We start from the raw sequence: 18,926 nt of genomic DNA on the forward strand, positions 1-18,926 counted from the left end.
TATTACTAGTCCCTGCCTGATATCCATTACTCTCTCAGTATATTCTTTCTCTCCGTGCTGGTGGCGGCCCGTGTCCCTGGCTCCGGCCTCTCTCGCCAGTGATCCTGGATGGTGAGCGGTTTGCAGAGCTCCTGTGTGCGGCCGGAGACCAGTGACCGGCCCGATAGATGGGAGTCCTGCCATTCCACCCATCTCCAGTAGTGGGCGGTATATGTACAGCGTCAGGCCAGGAGCTCGGAGCACCACTCCATTCACCTTGTCGTCCATGTTTGTCGTGTCGATGACGTCTGCCGTGATGCGGATGTGTGAACAGGGTGCTATATTTATGTAACGTGAGATGATTTGCAGTTTATTATTACTCCGATGAAATAGAAACAGCCGAGTAACGGATACATACCGGCTGGCCCCACCCCCAAGTGCTGGTCCCACCCCTGAGTGCTGGCCCCACCCCCGAGTATTCATCCACCAATCACAGAGGCAATTTTTTTTTTCAGTTTTATTTGCACCTAGAGCTACACATCCAGATTTACATACATGGGAGCGTTACATCAGAGTCCATATTATATGAACGTCATCTGTAAATTATCCGGCGTCTTCTTTACTCTTCCGCTTTCTAGAAGAAAAATAAAACAAGAATTAGTTTCAGCGCGTTCTATACGTGTAAGACAGTTTTCATTCCTTCCTCTCCTTTTCTCAAGTGTTATATATCGCTTTACATTTCGTCACAATCAGCCATCCGAGGGCTTTTATATGGCATCATTCTCATTGAGATGTAACTTACTGAATGAAGCTGGACCTGAATGTTTTTGTGTTCTGGGTTGTTATTTTTTTGGGTACCATTTTGGGGGATACAAGTTTGGATCCCTTATTAATATATTTCTGTAACGCTGCGTCCCAGCGCTCCTTGCTCTGTTTCAGGGACATGCGCTATCACTCACCACCGCAGCCGGTTTACTCCTGCTGCCCGGCGTCCCTACCTCTCCTCCACGTGGGTTCTCCTCCCCTGCAAGTCACAGTATCACTGGGAGCACTCCTCTGCCCCTCTCTTATAGGGCCAGCACCCCACTCCCAGGAAGTGTCTCTCAGCTGAGAAGAACATGGCATTTAGGGCAATCTCCCACTAGGGGAGTTGCCTGTTCAACACCATAGTTCCTGTTAATCAGTTCACTCTGTCTAGTCAGTTGTCATGTCCCCTGTCCCATCTGGTCCCGTCCTGTCCTGTATCCTGGTCCTGTCCCATACCTGGTTCCCAGCCCATCGAGCCTGCTGGCTCCTGGGGCCAGCCTGTCCTATCCCGTACCTGGTTCCCAGCCTGTTCAGCCTGTTCGCTCCTGGGGCCAGCCTGTCCTGTCCTCTACCTGGTTGCCCTGGGGCCAGCCTATCCTGTCCCATAACTGGTACCAAGCCCATCCAGCCTATTGGCTCCTGGGTCCTACCTGTCCTGCCCGTACCTAGACTCAGTATGTCCGTCCCTGTCCTGCCTGTACATGGACTCTTCCTGTCTGTTCTGCCTGTGCTACCTGCCTTCAGCCACCCTGGTGGTCCCCATCGGTACTTGAGACTCTGTCCTGCCTACTCCTGTGTCCGCCCTTGTCCTGGGGGTCAGCTGCCGCAGTCTGGGTCCTCTAACCCACGTTAGGGTAGGCCTGGGGTCGCCCTGTGGTCCAGTGGGTAAACTACTATTTAGCTCGCAGCAGTACCACTATCACCTGGCGGCGAGAATGTGATTATATCTCTGGTGAGTTGTGGTGATAGTAAAAAGCAATCTGCCGCTCATGTGTTTTCATGGGGCAATCATTAGGGATTCCGGGTGTTGGAGCCCCACTAATCTGATATCTTAAAGATAGATCATCACTGACTTCTGACCGGTCATCGGCCTTATTATTTGTGAACTAGAATTAATCGACTTTAGTTTATCAACATAAATTAGGTCTAGAGATCTAAAGACCCCATACTCGTTAAATAAAAGTTGGACAAACCCAACTCTAATGACAAGACCAGTTGGTCATCGGATTTGAAGGAGGTCCTACATGCTCTCCCATTACAGATGATGTTGGGGAAGATAAGTCAAGAAGTAGAAATTACAACACCCAATTCTTTTATTTTCACGGCAGGAGTCTGCCATTAGCTTTCTCCCTTTTGCAGAAGAATGTTCGGTCATGAAGAGCATAAGAATAAGCTCTCGGCCTTGTGATTGTTTGTTCAATTAGTATCTCATGTATGTGGCCATCTTAAGACTTACCTTGCCAATGTCTCGGCTCTTAGCTCGTAGTTTGTTGACCTGAGATTCTGCAATGTCAGCACGTTCCTCAGCCTCTTCCAGCTCATGTTGAGTCTTCCTGAATCGAGACAGGTGGACGTTGGCTTGTTCCTCCTAAAATATCAAAATTGGGTTTTTTTAGAGAAAGTTTTCTCCTATATTGGGTGTTCTCTGATGGTTTATGTCGTAGGGAAGACGGTCTACTTACAACGTCTTCTGCTTGTCTCTTGTAAGCTTTGACTTTGAGTTGTAGTTTGTCGACTAAGTCCTGAAGCCTTAAAATGTTTTTCTTATCCTCTTCAGACTGTAGAATGAAAGAGTAAAAGCTTTTTAAGAATTAATTTCTATAGCTTTACGGTATATTGCCACCCTCTCTGGAAACCTCTAGCAAAGTAAATTCTGTAAATTCAGTCAATGTCCCATTTGACGTTAGGAAGTCCCTCGAGTATGAAATGAGGTTGACAAACCTGGTAGGTCAGTTCCTTGACTCTTCTCTCAAATTTACGCACACCCTTGATGGCATCAGAGCCCCTCCTCTGTTCCGCATCCAGCTCGTTTTCAAGTTCCCGCACCTGTAATAGATGAGAGGCATTATAAACGTTTTGCAAAGGCATGGCTCTGCTTTTGAACCAATACATTGGCTGATATTACCTAAATTTTGGGTTTACCATGAAATGTTTTAATATATTGACTTACCCTGGCCTCAAGTTTCTGCAATTGTTTCTTGCCACCTTTCATAGCCAGCTGCTCAGCTTCATCAAGACGGAGTTGGAGGTCCTTCACTGACTGCTCAAGGTTCTTCTTCATCCTTTCAAGGTGAGCACTGGTGTCCTGTTCCTTCTTTAGTTCTTCCGCCATCATGGCAGCCTGACAAATCACAAAGATAAAGAGAATAACTAAACCATCATTTTTGGGGGGTTTTGATTACATTATTTAAGGGTTTATGGTAGCTTACATCTGTGATGGCCTTCTTAGCTTTTTCTTCTGCATTCCTAGATTCTTGGATGGCTTCTTCTACTTCAGTTTGCAGCTGAGAGACATCACTTTCTAGCTTCTTCTTTGTGTTTATAAGGCTGGTGTTCTGTTGCAGTAAAGACCATTTCATTACATATTGAATATTATCTTTTACAATTCTTAAGAAATTTCTGAGAAGACATCTTTTTCACCTGGGAGTGAAGCAGCTGGACACGCTCAGTGACGTCAAGGAGCTCCTGCTCTGCCACCTTGCGTGCACGTTCTGTCTGTTCCAGGGCGGACCTCATCTCCTCAATTTCTGCATTCATGAGGTTGTTTCTTCTTTCAGAAATAGCAAGCTGTTCCTTCAGGTCTTCATTTCCCCTAATTGCATCATCAAGGTGTAGTTGGGCATCCTAAGTAGGAAATAGGTAAGTTACCAAGTTGCACATCTTGTCCTAAATTCCGGTTAGAGACATCTTGAAATATCTTACCTTCAGTTGTCCCTGCACGTTCCTGAGTTGTTTCTGGGCCTCTGAAGCCTGGCGGTTGGCGTGGCTCAATTGGATCTCCATCTCATTAAGATCTCCCTCCATCTTCTTCTTCAGTCTCAGAGCATCATTCCTGCTTCTGATCTCAGCATCCAAAGTGCTTTGCATGGATTCCAAGGCTCGCTGGCTGTTCCTCTTGATTTGCTCAATCTCTTCATCTTTTTCTGCAATCTTTCGTTCAATTTCAGATTTGACTTGTGTCAACTCAAGCTGCACCCGGAGAATCTTAGCTTCTTCATGCTCCAGTGAAGCCTCAGCTTCTTCCAAGGATGACTGAAGTTCAGACTTCTCCTGCTCTATCGTTTTCTTGGCCTTTTCAAGTTCATGAATTGTTTTTCCTGATTCTGCAATTTGTTCTGTCAGGTCTGAGATCTCCTCTGATTAAAAAAAAATAATCAAAATTAAAGAAACCACTGCCTTATACTCTCTTGAAGACATCCATGAAATGGCTAGATGCTAGATTCCTAGGAAATAAAATATTAGTTTGCCACCTTGAGATACTCATTAGGCTGGTTACTTATGCTGGAGGTCCTTATTTTCTCTCCTAAGAGTCTCAAGCTGGTCTAATGCCTCATTATATGAGTTCTTCATCTTGAAGACCTCAGCGCTCAGTGACCCAGACTCTTTTTGGGAAGCCTCTAATTCAGCCTGAGCCTCCTCATATTTAAGACACTAATTAGGGTTTCTACTCATTAGGGTTAATGCTTACACTGGAGGTTCTTGTTTTCTCTAGTAAAAGTCTTGAGCCGGTCTAATGCCTCATTATATGAGTTCTTCATCTTGAAGATCTCAGTGCTAAGTGACACAGACTCTTTTTTGGAAACCTCTAATTCAACCTGAGTCTCCTCATATTTGAGATACTCATTAGGATTACTATTCATTAGGATTATTTCTTACACTGGAGGTTCTTGTTTTCTCTCCTAAGAGTCTTGAGTTGGTCTAATGCCTCTTCATATGAGTTCTTCATCTTGAAGATCTCAGTGCTAAGGTACCCAGACTCTTTTTTAGAAACCTCTAATTCAGCCTGAGTCTCCTCATATTTGAGATATTCATTAGGGTTACTACTCATTAGGGTTATTACTTACGCTGGAGGTTCTTGTTTTCTCTCCTAAATGTCTCGAGCTGGTCTAATGCCTCTTCATATGAGTTCTTCATCTTGAAGATCTCAGTGCTAAGTGACCTAGATTCTTTTTGGGAAGCCTCTAATTCAGCCTGAGTCTCCTCGTATTTCTGCTTCCATTCTGCCAGCACCTGAACATCAAAAATATAAATTATACATTGGAGTTGCAGAAAAAAACAATGGCTGAAATACTGCAATCAATGTTCTGCACAAACCTTGTCAAAGTTCTTCTGTTTCTTATCCAGAGCAGCACATGCTGCATTTGAACGTTCTACATCCACCATCAGGTCCTCAACCTCCCCTTGAAGTCTTTGCTTGGTCTTCTCTAGAGAGCCACATTTTGAATTGACAGCCTCAATTTGTTCCTCGGCTTCCTGGAGTCGTTGAGCAAGCTTCTTTCTGTTATGCAATGGATGGAGGTTAGTTTATGATGGAACACCTGGTAAATGAACATTCAGTTGATGAATGACCATTCTGCTGGACAGCAATCATTATGGAACCTACTTAGCTTCTTCTAGTTCTTCTGTGCGCTGGATGGCATCTGTCTCGTATTTTGTCCTCCATTGTGAAACCTCACCGTTGGCTTTAGAAAGGGAACGTTGAAGTTCGCCTTTGGCTTCCTGCTCCTCTTCGTATTGCTCCCGGAGCAGGTCACAGTCATGGCGGGCAGACTGCAGACCATGAGCCAGGGCATTCTTGGCCTTTTAAGATAATGACAAAGACCACCATTAACATGTGCTAGAGATTTCTCTGATTGTGTGTATTAATGTTGAAGGGTGACTGTCGTATTCGGTCACAATTCTGCCCAACACAACCAACATCACGTATGCTGAAGTGTGGAAACAAAAGTGCCCTTTACCTTGGTTTCCTCTTCAAGCTGCCTCTTCAGCTCCTCAATTTGTTGTGTGAAAGCCTGTTTCCCTCTGGACAGCTGAGATATTAATGATTCTTTCTCCTCAATCTGGCGACTGGATTCACCTGGGAGGATAAATTAATAGCAAAGCAGTTGGTACATTTGGCATTACATTTGGGAAGTTGGTAAAGCTTTTAGTTTTCCGTCGTTTTTTACCATTTTCTGTTTGAAGACGAGCTTTCTGTGCATTGAGGTCATTGATTATTCTGATGTGCTCTTCTTCTTTAGTTTTAATTTCACTGTATTGGTCCTCAATGGTTCTGCACATTTTCTCAAAGTTTGCCTGTTGCAAAAAAAAGAAAAATTCAAGAATTTTTCATTACGTTAGACCAAAACAATTAAAGGTTTTGAATCCAACGACCACAAATATGAGGACATACAGGAAGTCGTTAAACCAAAACAATGATTGGACCACAGATATGAGGGCTTACGGCAAGTCGTTAAACCAAAACAATGAATGGACCACAGATATGAGGACTTACGGCAAGTTGTTAAACCAAAACAATGAATGGACCACAGATATGAGGACTTACGGGAAGTCGTTAAACCAAAACAATGAATGGACCACAGATATAAGGACTTACGGCAAGTCGTTAAACCAAAAAAATGAATGAACCACAGATATGAGGACTTACGACAAGTCGTTAAACCAAAACAACGAATGGAGCACAAATATGAGGACTTACGGCAAGTCGTTAAACCAAAACACCGAATGGACCACAGATATGAGGACTTACGGCAAGTCATCTAAATCACCTTGTGAACATGCACTTACCTTGGATTTTGATACAGTTTCCATGTTGCTGGCAAGATCATCAATCTCCATCTTGAGTTCACTCTTCTCTTTCTCCAGTTTCTGTTTGACCCGCTGTAGATTATCAATTTGTTCTCCAAACTCGGCCATGCTATCGGCATGCTTCTTACGAAGAGCGGCGGCAGTAGCTTCATGTTGTAAGGTGGCTTCTTCCAGGTCACGTCTCATCTTCTGGAATTCAGCTTCACGCTTCTTGTTCAGCTCAATCTGAGCAGAGGTTGCACCACCAGCTTCTTCCAGACGCTCGCTGATCTCTTCAAGTTCTCGAGAGAGGTCGGAACGCTGCTTCTCAGCCTTTGCGCGGGCTGCACGTTCTGCCTCAATTTCTTCTTCAAGTTCCTCAATACGAGCCTAATTTTTTATTTTAATACAAAGAAAGTTGTGAAGAGACGGGAAAATATGAATTGTGTTCATATTCAGAGAAAACGTCAAAATGATACCTGGAGCTCCTTAATCTTCTTCTGTAGCTGAGCTCCCAGAGCCTGTTCATCTTCAATTTTACTCTGGAGCTGGCTGATTTCAAAGTCCTTCCTGTTTTGAGTGAAAAAAACCATTTAATATATTGAATCCAGTCTGTGACCCGATTCTAACTGACATTTTTTTGTATCTCACTTTTTAACTTTTTCATCCAGTTGTTGTTTGTCATTTTCCAAGTCCATTGTAGACTCTTGGGCCAACTTCAGGTCACCTTCCAGCTTCCTCTTGGCCCTCTCCATGTCCATGCGAAGCTTCTTCTCTTGTTCCAGAGATCCTTCAAGCTACAATAAAGGGCAGATTTACTAAGAATGGACCAGTCGTAAAGAAAAGGTTAATTTTCCTAAATTGCAATATTTTGGTTCATAGCCAAAGAATATATAAACTGTTTCATAAAAGTGGATCAAAATTAAACAAAGCAAAACAAAAAAAGATTATGACCTTTAGTATTTTATTTAACATGCGTTCTGTCTACTCACGTCATCCACTTGCTGCTCGAGTTTGGTTTTGGCTTTGGTCAGGGTGTTGACTTTGTCCTCTTCAGCCTGTAGGTCGTCGAGAGTTTGTTGGTGGGCTTCTTGGAGAGCCTTCTTCTCCTTGGTTAGCTTGGCGATGCTTTCGTCAAGTACTGCCATCTCTTCTGTGAGATTTTTCACCTGTACATTGGAAATATTAGAAGCTGTTAAGAAATGTGATCCTAAGATTGAAGATATCATGGTATCTGGATTGTCCTCTTTGGACAACTCTTTTTATGTGTGACCTTGAAAGTTAGCTCTTCTCCAGTATTAAGAAAGTAACTCCACTCATATAAGTATAAGTCAAACCCATAAAAAATACTGGAAACATGGTATCTAGACTCAAGACATCTGTAGACAATTGTTTCAAGGGCATGCATCTCATCAGTACTAGGGTACTGGTTGGCTGTGAGTGAATACCTTGTTCTCTGTGGCATGTTTCTCCTTCTCTACTTTTGCCAATGTCAGCTCAAGATCATCAATGTCCTTCTTCAGTTCAGAGCATTCATCCTCCAGTTTCCTCTTCTTGGCTGTCAGTTCAGCATTAGATTCTTCTTCATCTTCTAGCCTCTCGTTAATCTCTTTGACTTTGGCTTCCAGTTGAATCTTGGCCTTGATGAGACCTTCACATCTTTCCTCTGCATCTGCCAGACCCTCAGATTCCTTCAAAACGCATTTGGGGAACCAAATTAACTTCAATTCTTCCAAAACTCATTGCAAAATGGATACAGATGAATTATTACTTACAGATGCCACTTGGAGCTGGAGGTCATTTTTCTCCTGCAGAATGGAAACCATCTTCTCCTCCAGCTCCTTTCTCTTTGCTTCTGACTTGGCCAGAGATTCCTTTGTCTTTTCAAACTCCTCTTTCATGTTGGCCATCTCTTTCTCAGATTCAGCGCTCTTCAGAAGAGGCTTGATCTTGAAGTAAAGTTTCATCCATGGCCAAGTTTTGACGTTCATGAAAGCTCGGATGTTGTACTGAATGCAGAAGATGGACTCTCTGGAAAGGAAGCATATTAATATCACAAACGCAGTCCGTTGAAAGAAGATGTTGCATTACTGTAGATTGAAACTGGAAGCTACCTCCTCTCCATCATCTTCTGGAACTCAACTCTCATGAGGTATCCTCTGCAGATAGCTTGAGTACGAGTAATCAGTTGTGCCAACTTATCATCTCGCATCTCCTCAAGGGTACCCAACAAACCAGCCTTGAAGAAGACCTATAAGCCACAGAAATTGACAAAAATTAAGGATTTCTAAGATAAATCTCCATCATTTAAGAAGGTATTGTAAAAGATAATACCTTGGTGTGTCCAAATTTGTATTGAGTGTGGTCAATGTCAATAGATCCAAGAAGTTTCTCAGCAGCCTTCTTGCTGTCAATGAACTGCCCTTCTGGAATAGCGCTGGCATTCAGGACCTTGTAGCTGAAACATGGTATAAATGGTTTAATTGAAGTTAATTTCTACTTGTTACTTTCAATTTGGACGGCTAATATCGCCCAGGGTGAAGTATTTAAAGGGAACTTGTCAGTAGGATCAACCTTCATAAGCTGTCTATTTGGGTTTACAGGTCATTGGAAGTTGAATAAAATGATATCTGTGATCCGATTTCTTATTCCAGGGACAGCCACGTTTTTATGATATGTAAATGAGCTGTTAAAAACTATGTCTGGGACATAGAGCTCCCTGAGACTCCGCCTCCAGAGCTTATTATAAATTAAAGGGGGGTTTTAACAGTATGATGTGTGATGGCCACTTTCTGCGCTACTGATCTCACTGCAGAGCTGTGTGTGATTATAACTAACACAGCTTCAGATTCTTCTTAGCTTCCATGTGACAGGATCCAGTATAATACAGCAGAGCTGTGTGTGATTATAACTAACACAGCTGCAGATTCTTCTCAGCCTCCATCTCACATGATCCAGTACAATACAGCAGAGCTGTGTGTGATTATAACTAACACAGCTGCAGATTCTTCTCAGCCTCCATCTCACAAGATCCAGTACAATACAGCAGAGCTGTGTATGATTATAACTAACACAGCTTCAGATTCTTCTCTGCTTCCATCTCACAAGATCCAGTACAATACAGCAGAGCTGTGTATGATTATAACTAACACAGCTTCAGATTCTTCTCAGCCTCATCTCACAGGATCCAGTACAGTACAGCAGAGCTGTGTGTGATTATAACTAACATAGCTGCAGATTCTTCTCAGCCTCATCTCACAGGATCCAGTACAATACAGCAGAGCTGTGTATGATTATAACTAACACAGCTTCAGATTCTTCACAGCCTCATCTCACAGGATCCAATACAATACAGCAGAGATGTGTATGATTATAACTAACACAGCTTCAGATTCTTCTCAGCCTCATCTCACAAGATCTAGTACAATACAACAGAGCTGTGTATGATTATAACTGACACATCTTCAGATTCTTCTCAGCCTCCATCTCACAAGATCCAGTACAGTACAGCAGAGCTGTGTATGATTATAACTAACACAGCTTCAGAATATTCTTAGCTTCCATCTCCCAGGATCCAGTACAATACAGCAGAACTGTGAATGATTATAACTGACTCAGCTGCAGATTCCTCTCTGCTTCTATCTCACAGGATCTAGTACAATACAGCAGAGCTGTGTATGATTATAACTGACACAGCTGCAGGTTCTTCTCAGCTTCCATCTCCCAGAATCCAGTACAGTACAGCAGAGCTGTTAGAGCTGCAGCTGCTAACTTATATAGACAGCTTAAGAGGATTGATCCCACTGACAGATATTCTTTAATCCTTACCGTTGTTTGAAATCAGCATAGAGGATTCTACTGGGAAATCCTTTCCTGCAAATCCTGATGCCTTCAAGCACACCATTGCACCTGAGCTGGTGCATGACCAGGTGATGATCCATAGCACCTACACAGACAAAACATCTTGTAAATATTCGATAAAGAAGCAGCAATTTCTAACTAAAAATGGAAAAAAAATCTTACCTGGGGTCTTAGTTTCATTGGGGATCAGGCAACGCACAAAGTGGGGGTGGGTGCTTCTCAAGTTGGTCATCAGCTTGTTCAGATTTTCCTTAAAGTGTATGAATTATATACATGAGAACATCCAATAGAAAATAAAATCAGTTTTATAGACTTTTACATAGAAGCTATGTTTACTTACCCTGAAAAGAGCGGACACAGTTTGGAAAGAGGAACCCTTCTTCTTACCACCTTTCTTTCCACCGCTTTCTAAAAAAAATATTATTTTTTTTGTTGCAATTTATTTGATGGTTGTGATATTAGATATGCTGCTTATGTTTAATATATACTTGTGGGGAAAAAATACCTGCTTCTGAAGAAGCATATGAAGAATAGAGGAAAGAGAGAAGCTTCACTGAAGACTTCTGGTAGAGCCCAATGACAGTCTCGTTCAGCGGGTCCTTGTTCTTGTCCAGCCAACCAGAGATGTTGTAGTCCACAGTACCGGCGTAGTGGACCAGGGAGAAGTGAGCCTCTGCTTTGCCTTTGGCCGGCTTGGGCTTCTGGAAGTTGTTGGATTTGCCAAGATGTTGATCGTACAGCTTGTTCTTGAAGGAGGTGTCGGTGGCCTTGGGGAACATGCACTCCTCTTCCAGGATGGAGAAGATGCCCATTGGCTGTAGAACACAAGAGTTTGATCAGAATCTCCTACCATTTTTTTTCTATTTTTAGATAAGAATAAGAAAAAACAAAAATACCTTCTCGATGAGCTCGATGCAGGCGGCCAAGTCCATGCCAAAGTCAATGAACTCCCAGTCGATACCTTCCTTTTTGTATTCCTCTTGCTCCAGGACAAACATGTGGTGGTTGAAAAACTGCTGCAACTTCTCGTTGGTGAAGTTGATGCAAAGTTGTTCCAAGCTGTTGAACTAAAATATTTTTCAGTATTAATTGTTATATTAGCTTTACAATCGTTCAGTGTGTCACATGAAGTTACATTACTTACATCAAAGATCTCAAAGCCGGCAATATCCAAGACACCGATGAAGTGTTGTCTTGGCTGCTTGGTGTCCAGCTGCTGGTTGATACGGATGACCATCCACAAGAACATCTTCTCAAAGACAGACTTGGCCAGGGCACCCACTGAGTTGTTCACCTGAATGAAAAATTATAGCCATGTCAACTTTTTAACAATCTTCAATGTGTGATCATTTTACTACAATACCAGGACTTACCTGCTGGACGGTTTGACCTTTGGTCACAAATTCATTTCCGACTTTGACTCTTGGGTAGCACAAAGCTTTCAGGAGATCAGCTGAGTTCAGACCCATCAGATAGCCAACCTTGTCAGCCACTATAAGACACATGAAACCCTTGGAGATAAACTAAGCTTACATTTGCCTACGTTAAAGGTACTCATACTCATTAGATGAATGTTGACTAATTTTGGCATGGCTTGTGTGCGGTCTTCTTGATTCTACTTGGATCAGGTAGTTGTATCCAAAAGTGTTCTATCCTTTTTGTCTCAAGGACATTAGTTTATTCTAGAAGAGTCTTGAGGAAATAGAAGTGTCTGGAAGTTGGTTATTCCAGTCTCCTTGCTTAGCCAAGCCATGCATGAATGCATATGAGGGAGTTGCATGTCCCAGCTGATGCCGAGCGCTATCTAAAGTGTATGCCCATATGCCCAAGACCACCTGATTCTACTCTAGCCATGTCACAACCAAAATCACAAGCCAAACATCCCTCACTTCTCACCTTCTGTGCCGTCGGGCTCAGCCTGCTCCTCTCTTTGCTTCTGCTTGAACTTCATGTTGCCATAGTGCATGACGGCACCGGTCATTTTGTAGATACCGATCTTTTCATCTGAATTGAACCCCAGGATGTCAATGGCGCTCTGTTAATCAGAAACAGAACATTTCTGAAGTGATATATCGTATAGATTACACAATGTGTATCTATGATTAAACATTTCTAGAACTTACATCTGTGGCCATCAACTCCTCTTGGTCATCGATGCTGGCCACTGTGATCTCACCTTGGCTCACAAACGGGAAGTCATATGGGTTGGTTGTGATCAGAAGCATGTCTGAAAAAATATACATTCATAGAGCTGGTGATCTTACTTATAGACATTGACAGTATTTCTTCTGACTATTTGACTTTAGTGTTCAGGATTTGGGAAATCACAATATAGTGGTCATGAATTTACCTATCAGCTCTGGTCTCTTGTTGGACATGATCTGGTAGAAGATATGGTAGCTCCTTTCTGCAGACAGCTGGAATGTTACTCTGGATTTTTCCAGAAGATCTAAAATAGTCGAAGGTTGGATGCATTAGGAAGTTATTAAGGTTCATGAAAATCTAAAACATTTTTCTTGGCCTGGTAAACTTACATGTTTCAATATCAGCAGAGGACAGTTTGCCTGTAGTACCAAAATGGATTCTGATAAATTTACCCTAAAAACCAAAAAGAGGGGATGTCAGATGCTTAGATATTATGTTCTACTGGACCATCACAATGAAACAACTGTCTAACAGAGGTCCTACACGTCATAATTAAGTTGGCCAAATCCAATGATTTCAGCTTGGCCAACTGTCCACCTTAATATCCAGAAGTTGTTCTACGATTAGTACATATCAATAAGAAAGAATTGGGCATGTTGAATTTTACCATGTCTAATCCTTTGTTCCCAAAGTACAAAATTTGACACCCATTGAAACCTTAAGAAATAATATCTAACTGATACTTACAAAACGGGAGGAGTTGTCATTCCTCACAGTCTTGGCATTACCAAAGGCCTCTAGCAATGGATTGGCCGAGATGATTTGATCCTCCAGAGTTCCCTAAAATGGACAGTAACACAATGTTTTCTACTTTATTATGCAATAGTTTACAAAGTTGTATTAACTGTTAGGAGAGGATGGGTTAATTACCTGGATCTTTCCAGTTTGTTCTTTCTTCTTTGTGTCGCCAGTAACCGCAATTGTTGCAAAGTACTGGATGACACGTTTCGTGTTCACAGTCTTCCCGGCACCAGATTCTCCACTATGGGATGGGAATAGGGTTAGTGTCACGTTCAATTAGACTAATTATCTGAATTTGTTTCATGGAATATCTCCTTGGCACAAAGGTCCATTCACAGTGGCTAAATTTGGCCCATCAACAAACTGATCGTCCACTCTCTCTGTGAATATGGCCCATCAACGAGCTGATCGTCCACTCTCTCTGTGAATATGGCCCATCAACGAGCTGATTGTCTACTCTCTCTGTGAATGTGGCCCATCAACGAGCTGATCGTCCACTCTCTCTGTGAATGTGGCCCATCAACGAGCTGATCGTCCACTCTCTCTGTGAATGTGGCCCATCAACGAGCTGATCGTCCACTCACTCTGTGAATATGGCCCATCGACGAGCTGATCGTCCACTCTCTCTGTGAATATGGCCCATCAACGAGCTGATCGTCCACTCTCTCTGTGAATGTGGCCCATCAACGAGCTGATCGTCCACTCTCTGTGAATGTGGCCCATCAACGACCTGATCGTCCACTCTCTCTGTAAATGTGATCCATCAACGAGCTGATCGTCCACTCTCTCTGTGACTATGGCCCATCAACGAGCTGATCGTCCACTCTCTCTGTGAATGTGGCCCATCAACGAGCTGATCGTCCACTCTCTCTGTGAATGTGGCCCATCAACGAGCTGATCGTCCACTCACTCTGTGAATGTGGCCCATCAACGAGCTGATCGTCCACTCACTCTGTGAATGTGGCCCATCAATGAGCTGATCGTCCACTCACTCTGTGAATGTGGTCCATCAACGAGCTGATGGTCCACTCACTCTGTGAATGTGGCCCACGAACAAGCTGACCGTCTACTCACTCTGTGAATGTGGCCCATCAACGAGCTGATCGTCCACTCACTCTGTGAATGTGGCCCATCAACGAGCTCCAATCAACTACATACAAGCCGAATGCTGTTTATTGGCCCATTGACATGGGTCAACATGAACTGATGGGAACAGAATGACTATGTACTATGGTTCTATCCCATGGTGTCAGCAAAACGCATAAACTATCCAATCATCTGACAATTACTTTCTTGTTCAGAGGCTTCACATGGACAGTCAGCACTGTTATGAAAGCTTGTTCACCAATTATTGTCCCATGTCCTTTATTGTCACCAGACCTTTAGTCTAAAGCAATCCATGCTAAAATAGAAAAAAATGTGTTTCCAAAAATAGTGGTTTTACAAAATAAGTTGGTAGGTTGTACAAAGATACCACCAATGACACCACCCAAGAAAAGCAGTCCGGTTTTTGCTTCGATCAGCTCACCATCCCATTGTACCTTGAAGGGCCACACTATAGTCGAACCCAGCTTATGCCAAATCATATGGAAAATATTGGTAAATATTTAGCCTCCAGTGATGAAATCTATAACTTTATTTTTGGGTTTGAGATTACAAGATAACCTATTATACTGAAGGATATGGAGATTGTACTCACGTGATCAGGATAGACTGGTTTTCACGATCTAAAATATAGAGAAAAAGAAAACAAATTTCCATTACAAGAAGATAAGAATTACATCACTCCAAGAAACCAAACAAAAGTCCCAGACGAAACAAAATAAATCTTATATGCATTTAATGACTATTCATATAGATGCCAGCCTGGCACTAAGGAATGGAGATAGATCTACTGTAGGTGTAAAAATCCAATAAAATTTGGCGTGTCATGAAAGTATTGTATTAGTAAATGAGATGGTGTACACCAATTTTTGGTTACGATGCCCCTATATGTTCTGAAGCTGTTGGCCAACCGACACTCTTCTCGACCATCTCATATACATAGTCATATGTCCTTGTTGTCAGTAGCGTAACAGGAGTAAACTTCGAAACATTGGGTGAAGGATTGAACAGGTTGAAATCCAACTGCTCAACCCTTACCTATCCCTCAAGATGTGACATCAGGGAGATATCTTACAGGTCTCGTCATCAGGTTCACCTGACTTGTGTATGGACAATAAAACCAGTGAACTCCATTTCCAGATAACAAACACATCATCTATGTATCATGACTTGTGTATGGGCACCTTTATCCTTCAGCAGTGCTAGTTATTACTCACCGGTCAACATGAACTGATAGGCGTTATCAGAGATGGAGAAGATGTGTGGTGGGGCCTCCTGACGCTTCTTGCCTCTGTAACCAGACACTACCTCGGGGTTGTACACAGGCAGCCACTTGTAGGGGTTGACTGTAGCACAAAACAGTCCTGAATAGGTCTGAATAGAGATCAATGAAAAATTGTTTAGGAAGAAAAAAAGGAACTAAAAACTCCACTTTTGAATTATAAACGTCTATAAGGCTTACGTAGATCATCCAGGCTGCGTAACGCTCTTTGAGGTTATACAAGACAGCGGGTTCATTCAAGTGGGTCATCATGGCCATGTCTTCTATCTTATCGTACTTTGGAGGGTTCATTGGGAAAACTTCATCGTCCTTCACTGTTACAGTCTGTACCAGAAAAATAGAGAAATTGGTAGGATGTCATGGTCTACTGAAGGGTCTACTGCTTTCAATGCTATGCCATCCCTATAAGTGATAACTTACAGTGTTATCTTCCTTCTTTACGGTCACTTTACCACCTTCTCGGCTTTGGATGACTCCTTTTACGTACATCACTTTTGGGTCAATCACAAAGTAAGATGTTTTGGCATCAAAAGGCCGATTTTGGGCCTCAATTCTTTCTTTCTCAGTTTTTCTGAGGTACTGAGCCGCCTCGCCAAAAATGGCCATCTCTGCGTCACCACTCATGGTTGCTGTTTCTGTGTAGATAGAAAGAAAATACATAATAATTGTGTACAGTTCTGGTTATAAATCTGTATTTATCACAACGGTTTTCCAGAAGTTTGATGATGATGGCACAAATTTGTGCCGGTATGAGATATCCATAAGATGGAGCAACAGTTCTAGAAATGTTCATGTAAATGTATCCTTTAATCGTAAGGATCGTTAAATAAAGTGGTCATTAAGGCAATCTATGGCCCAGTTATGACAGTACAACAAACTTTGGTGGCATCTAGTTACCTTTGGCACTCCTTCAAGATGTTCAAATGAAGACCACAAAGTTACAAGAAAATGAAGCTGAAAAATTAGAAAAAAAAATTACGATATTAGATTTTCATAGTTTAAGGTTAAAAAAAACACAAAAGTCCATAGAGCTCAACCTCCAGTATAATATTTTGATCCCATGAGACAAATGATAATTGCTCCGTATTAGAGGAAACATTCCATCCAAACCCCACATGCGGCAATCAATAATGATGCCCATTGTAAAAATAAACATTACGTTTTTATATACTTTTTAATCATTATTAGGCTTTTTACTAGGACTATGGTTAGAGCTATAACTAGAGCTTGGCTTATAGTCCTAGCAATAGAAGTAGGGTTAGAGCTACTACTAGAGTTAGGGTTACATGGCTAGGATTAGGACTAGGGCTAGAGCTACTACAAGAGTTAGGGTTATATGGCTAGGATTAGGACTAGGGCTAGAGCTACTACAAGAGTTAGGGTTATATAGCTAGGATTAGGGCTAGGGTTAGAGCTACAACTAGAGTTAGGATTATATGGCTAGGATTAGGACTAGGGCTAGAGCTACTACTGGAGTTAGGGTTATATGGCTAGGATTAGAACTAGAGTTAGAGCTACAACTAGAGTTAGGGTTATATGGCTAGGATTAGGGCTAAAGTTAGAGCTATAACTAGAGTTAGCGTTATATGGCTAGGATTAGGGCTAGGGATAATGGTACTACTAGAGTTAGCGTTATATGGCTAGGATTAGGGCTAGGGCTAGAGCTACTACTAGAGTTAGGGTTATATGGCTAGGATTAGGACTAGGGTTAGAGCTATAACTAGAATTAGGCTTATATGGCTAGGATTAGGACTAGGGTTAAAGCTATAACTTGAGTTAGGGTTATATGGCTAGGATTAGGACTAGGGCTAGAGCTACTACTAGAGTTAGGGTTATATGGGTAGGATTAGAACTAGAGTTAGAGCTACAACTAGAGTAAGGGTTGTATGGCTAGGATTAGGACTTGGGCTAGAGCTACACCTAGAGTTAGGATTATATGGATAGGATTAGGGCTAGGGCTAGAGCTACTACTAGAATTAGGATTGTATGGCTAGGATTAGGACTTGGGCTAGAGCTACTACTAGAATTAGGGTTATATGGCTAGGATTAGGGCTAGGGTTAGAGCTACAACTAGAGTTAGGGTTAAATGGCTAGGATTAGGGCTAGGGTTAGAGCTACAACTAGAGTTAGGGTTATATGGCTAGGATTAAGACTAGGGTTAGAGCTACTACTAGAGTTAGAGTTATATGGCTAGGATTAGGACTAGGGCTAGAGCTACTACTAGAGTTAGGGTTATGTGGCTAGGATTAGGACTAGGGTTAGAGCTATAACTAGAGTTAGGGTTATATGGCTAATATTAGGACTAGGGTTAGAGCTATAACTAGAGTTAGGGTTATATGGCTAATATTAGGACTAGGGTTAGAGCTATAACTAGAGTTAACGTTATATGGTTAGGATTAGGACTAGGGTTAGAGCTACACCTAGAGTTAGGGTTATATGGCTAGGATTAGGACTAGGGTTAGAGCTATAACTAGAGTTAGGGTTATATGGCTAGGATTAGGACTAGGGTTAGAGCTATAACTAGAGTTAACATTATATGGCTAGGATTAGGGCTAGGGCTAGAGCTACTACTAGAATTAGGGTTATATGGCTAGGATTAGGACTAGGGTTAGAGCTACTACTAGAGTTAGGGTTATATGGCTAGGATTAGGACTAGGGTTAGAGCTATAACTAGAATTAGGGTTATATGGCTAGGATTAGGACTAGGGTTAAAGCTATAACTTGAGTTAGGGTTATATGGCTAGGATTAGGGCTAGGGTTAGAGCTACAACTAGAGTTAGGGTTGTATGGCTAAGATTAGAGCTAGGGCTAGAGCTACTACTAGAATTAGAGTTATATGGCTAGGATTAGGGCTAGGGTTAGAGCTACAACTAGAGTTAGGGTTGTATGGCTAGGATTAGGACTTGGGCTAGAGCTACTACTAGAATTAGGGTTATATAGCTAGGATTAGGACTAGGGCTAGAGCTACTACTAGAATTAGGGTTATATGGCTAGGATTAGGGCTAGGGTTAGAGCTACAACTAGAGTTAGGGTTATATGGCTAGGATTAGGGCTAGGGCTAGAGCTATAACTAGAGTTAGGGTTATATGGCTAGGATTAGGACTAGGGTTAGAGGTATAAGTAGAGTTAGGGTTATATGGCTAGGATTAGGACTAGAGTT

General features: G+C 42.2%; 1 protein-coding gene across 1 annotated transcript in view; it reads right to left on the reverse strand.

Annotated features, from left to right (window-relative positions):
• Positions 1-477: 477 nt before the first annotated feature.
• The window catches only part of LOC142313179 (uncharacterized), a 57,365-nt gene continuing 38,916 nt past the window's right edge, over positions 478-18,926 (reverse strand). Inside the window, exons 44-81 of the mRNA XM_075352163.1 lie at positions 16,187-16,401; positions 15,947-16,090; positions 15,702-15,858; positions 15,080-15,107; positions 13,510-13,621; positions 13,327-13,419; positions 12,969-13,032; positions 12,785-12,883; positions 12,558-12,661; positions 12,331-12,469; positions 11,808-11,926; positions 11,579-11,728; positions 11,331-11,501; positions 10,940-11,249; positions 10,775-10,842; positions 10,597-10,684; positions 10,402-10,519; positions 8,908-9,031; positions 8,688-8,824; positions 8,349-8,604; positions 8,022-8,264; positions 7,566-7,742; positions 7,225-7,370; positions 7,053-7,143; positions 6,574-6,963; positions 5,955-6,081; positions 5,745-5,863; positions 5,390-5,586; positions 5,101-5,284; positions 4,851-5,016; positions 3,709-4,142; positions 3,427-3,630; positions 3,216-3,341; positions 2,957-3,127; positions 2,728-2,832; positions 2,469-2,564; positions 2,243-2,374; positions 478-613 (exon numbers count right to left, since the gene is read on the reverse strand). Of these exons, the coding sequence (XP_075208278.1) occupies positions 599-613; positions 2,243-2,374; positions 2,469-2,564; positions 2,728-2,832; positions 2,957-3,127; positions 3,216-3,341; positions 3,427-3,630; positions 3,709-4,142; positions 4,851-5,016; positions 5,101-5,284; positions 5,390-5,586; positions 5,745-5,863; positions 5,955-6,081; positions 6,574-6,963; positions 7,053-7,143; positions 7,225-7,370; positions 7,566-7,742; positions 8,022-8,264; positions 8,349-8,604; positions 8,688-8,824; positions 8,908-9,031; positions 10,402-10,519; positions 10,597-10,684; positions 10,775-10,842; positions 10,940-11,249; positions 11,331-11,501; positions 11,579-11,728; positions 11,808-11,926; positions 12,331-12,469; positions 12,558-12,661; positions 12,785-12,883; positions 12,969-13,032; positions 13,327-13,419; positions 13,510-13,621; positions 15,080-15,107; positions 15,702-15,858; positions 15,947-16,090; positions 16,187-16,401 (5,819 nt within the window). The 3' untranslated portion in view covers positions 478-598. The remainder of the gene's footprint in view (positions 614-2,242; positions 2,375-2,468; positions 2,565-2,727; positions 2,833-2,956; positions 3,128-3,215; positions 3,342-3,426; positions 3,631-3,708; positions 4,143-4,850; positions 5,017-5,100; positions 5,285-5,389; positions 5,587-5,744; positions 5,864-5,954; positions 6,082-6,573; positions 6,964-7,052; positions 7,144-7,224; positions 7,371-7,565; positions 7,743-8,021; positions 8,265-8,348; positions 8,605-8,687; positions 8,825-8,907; positions 9,032-10,401; positions 10,520-10,596; positions 10,685-10,774; positions 10,843-10,939; positions 11,250-11,330; positions 11,502-11,578; positions 11,729-11,807; positions 11,927-12,330; positions 12,470-12,557; positions 12,662-12,784; positions 12,884-12,968; positions 13,033-13,326; positions 13,420-13,509; positions 13,622-15,079; positions 15,108-15,701; positions 15,859-15,946; positions 16,091-16,186; positions 16,402-18,926) is intronic.

This window comes from Anomaloglossus baeobatrachus, chromosome 5 (genome assembly GCF_048569485.1).
Source record: "Anomaloglossus baeobatrachus isolate aAnoBae1 chromosome 5, aAnoBae1.hap1, whole genome shotgun sequence".
In the NCBI taxonomy this organism is placed as follows: Eukaryota; Metazoa; Chordata; class Amphibia; order Anura; family Aromobatidae; genus Anomaloglossus; species Anomaloglossus baeobatrachus.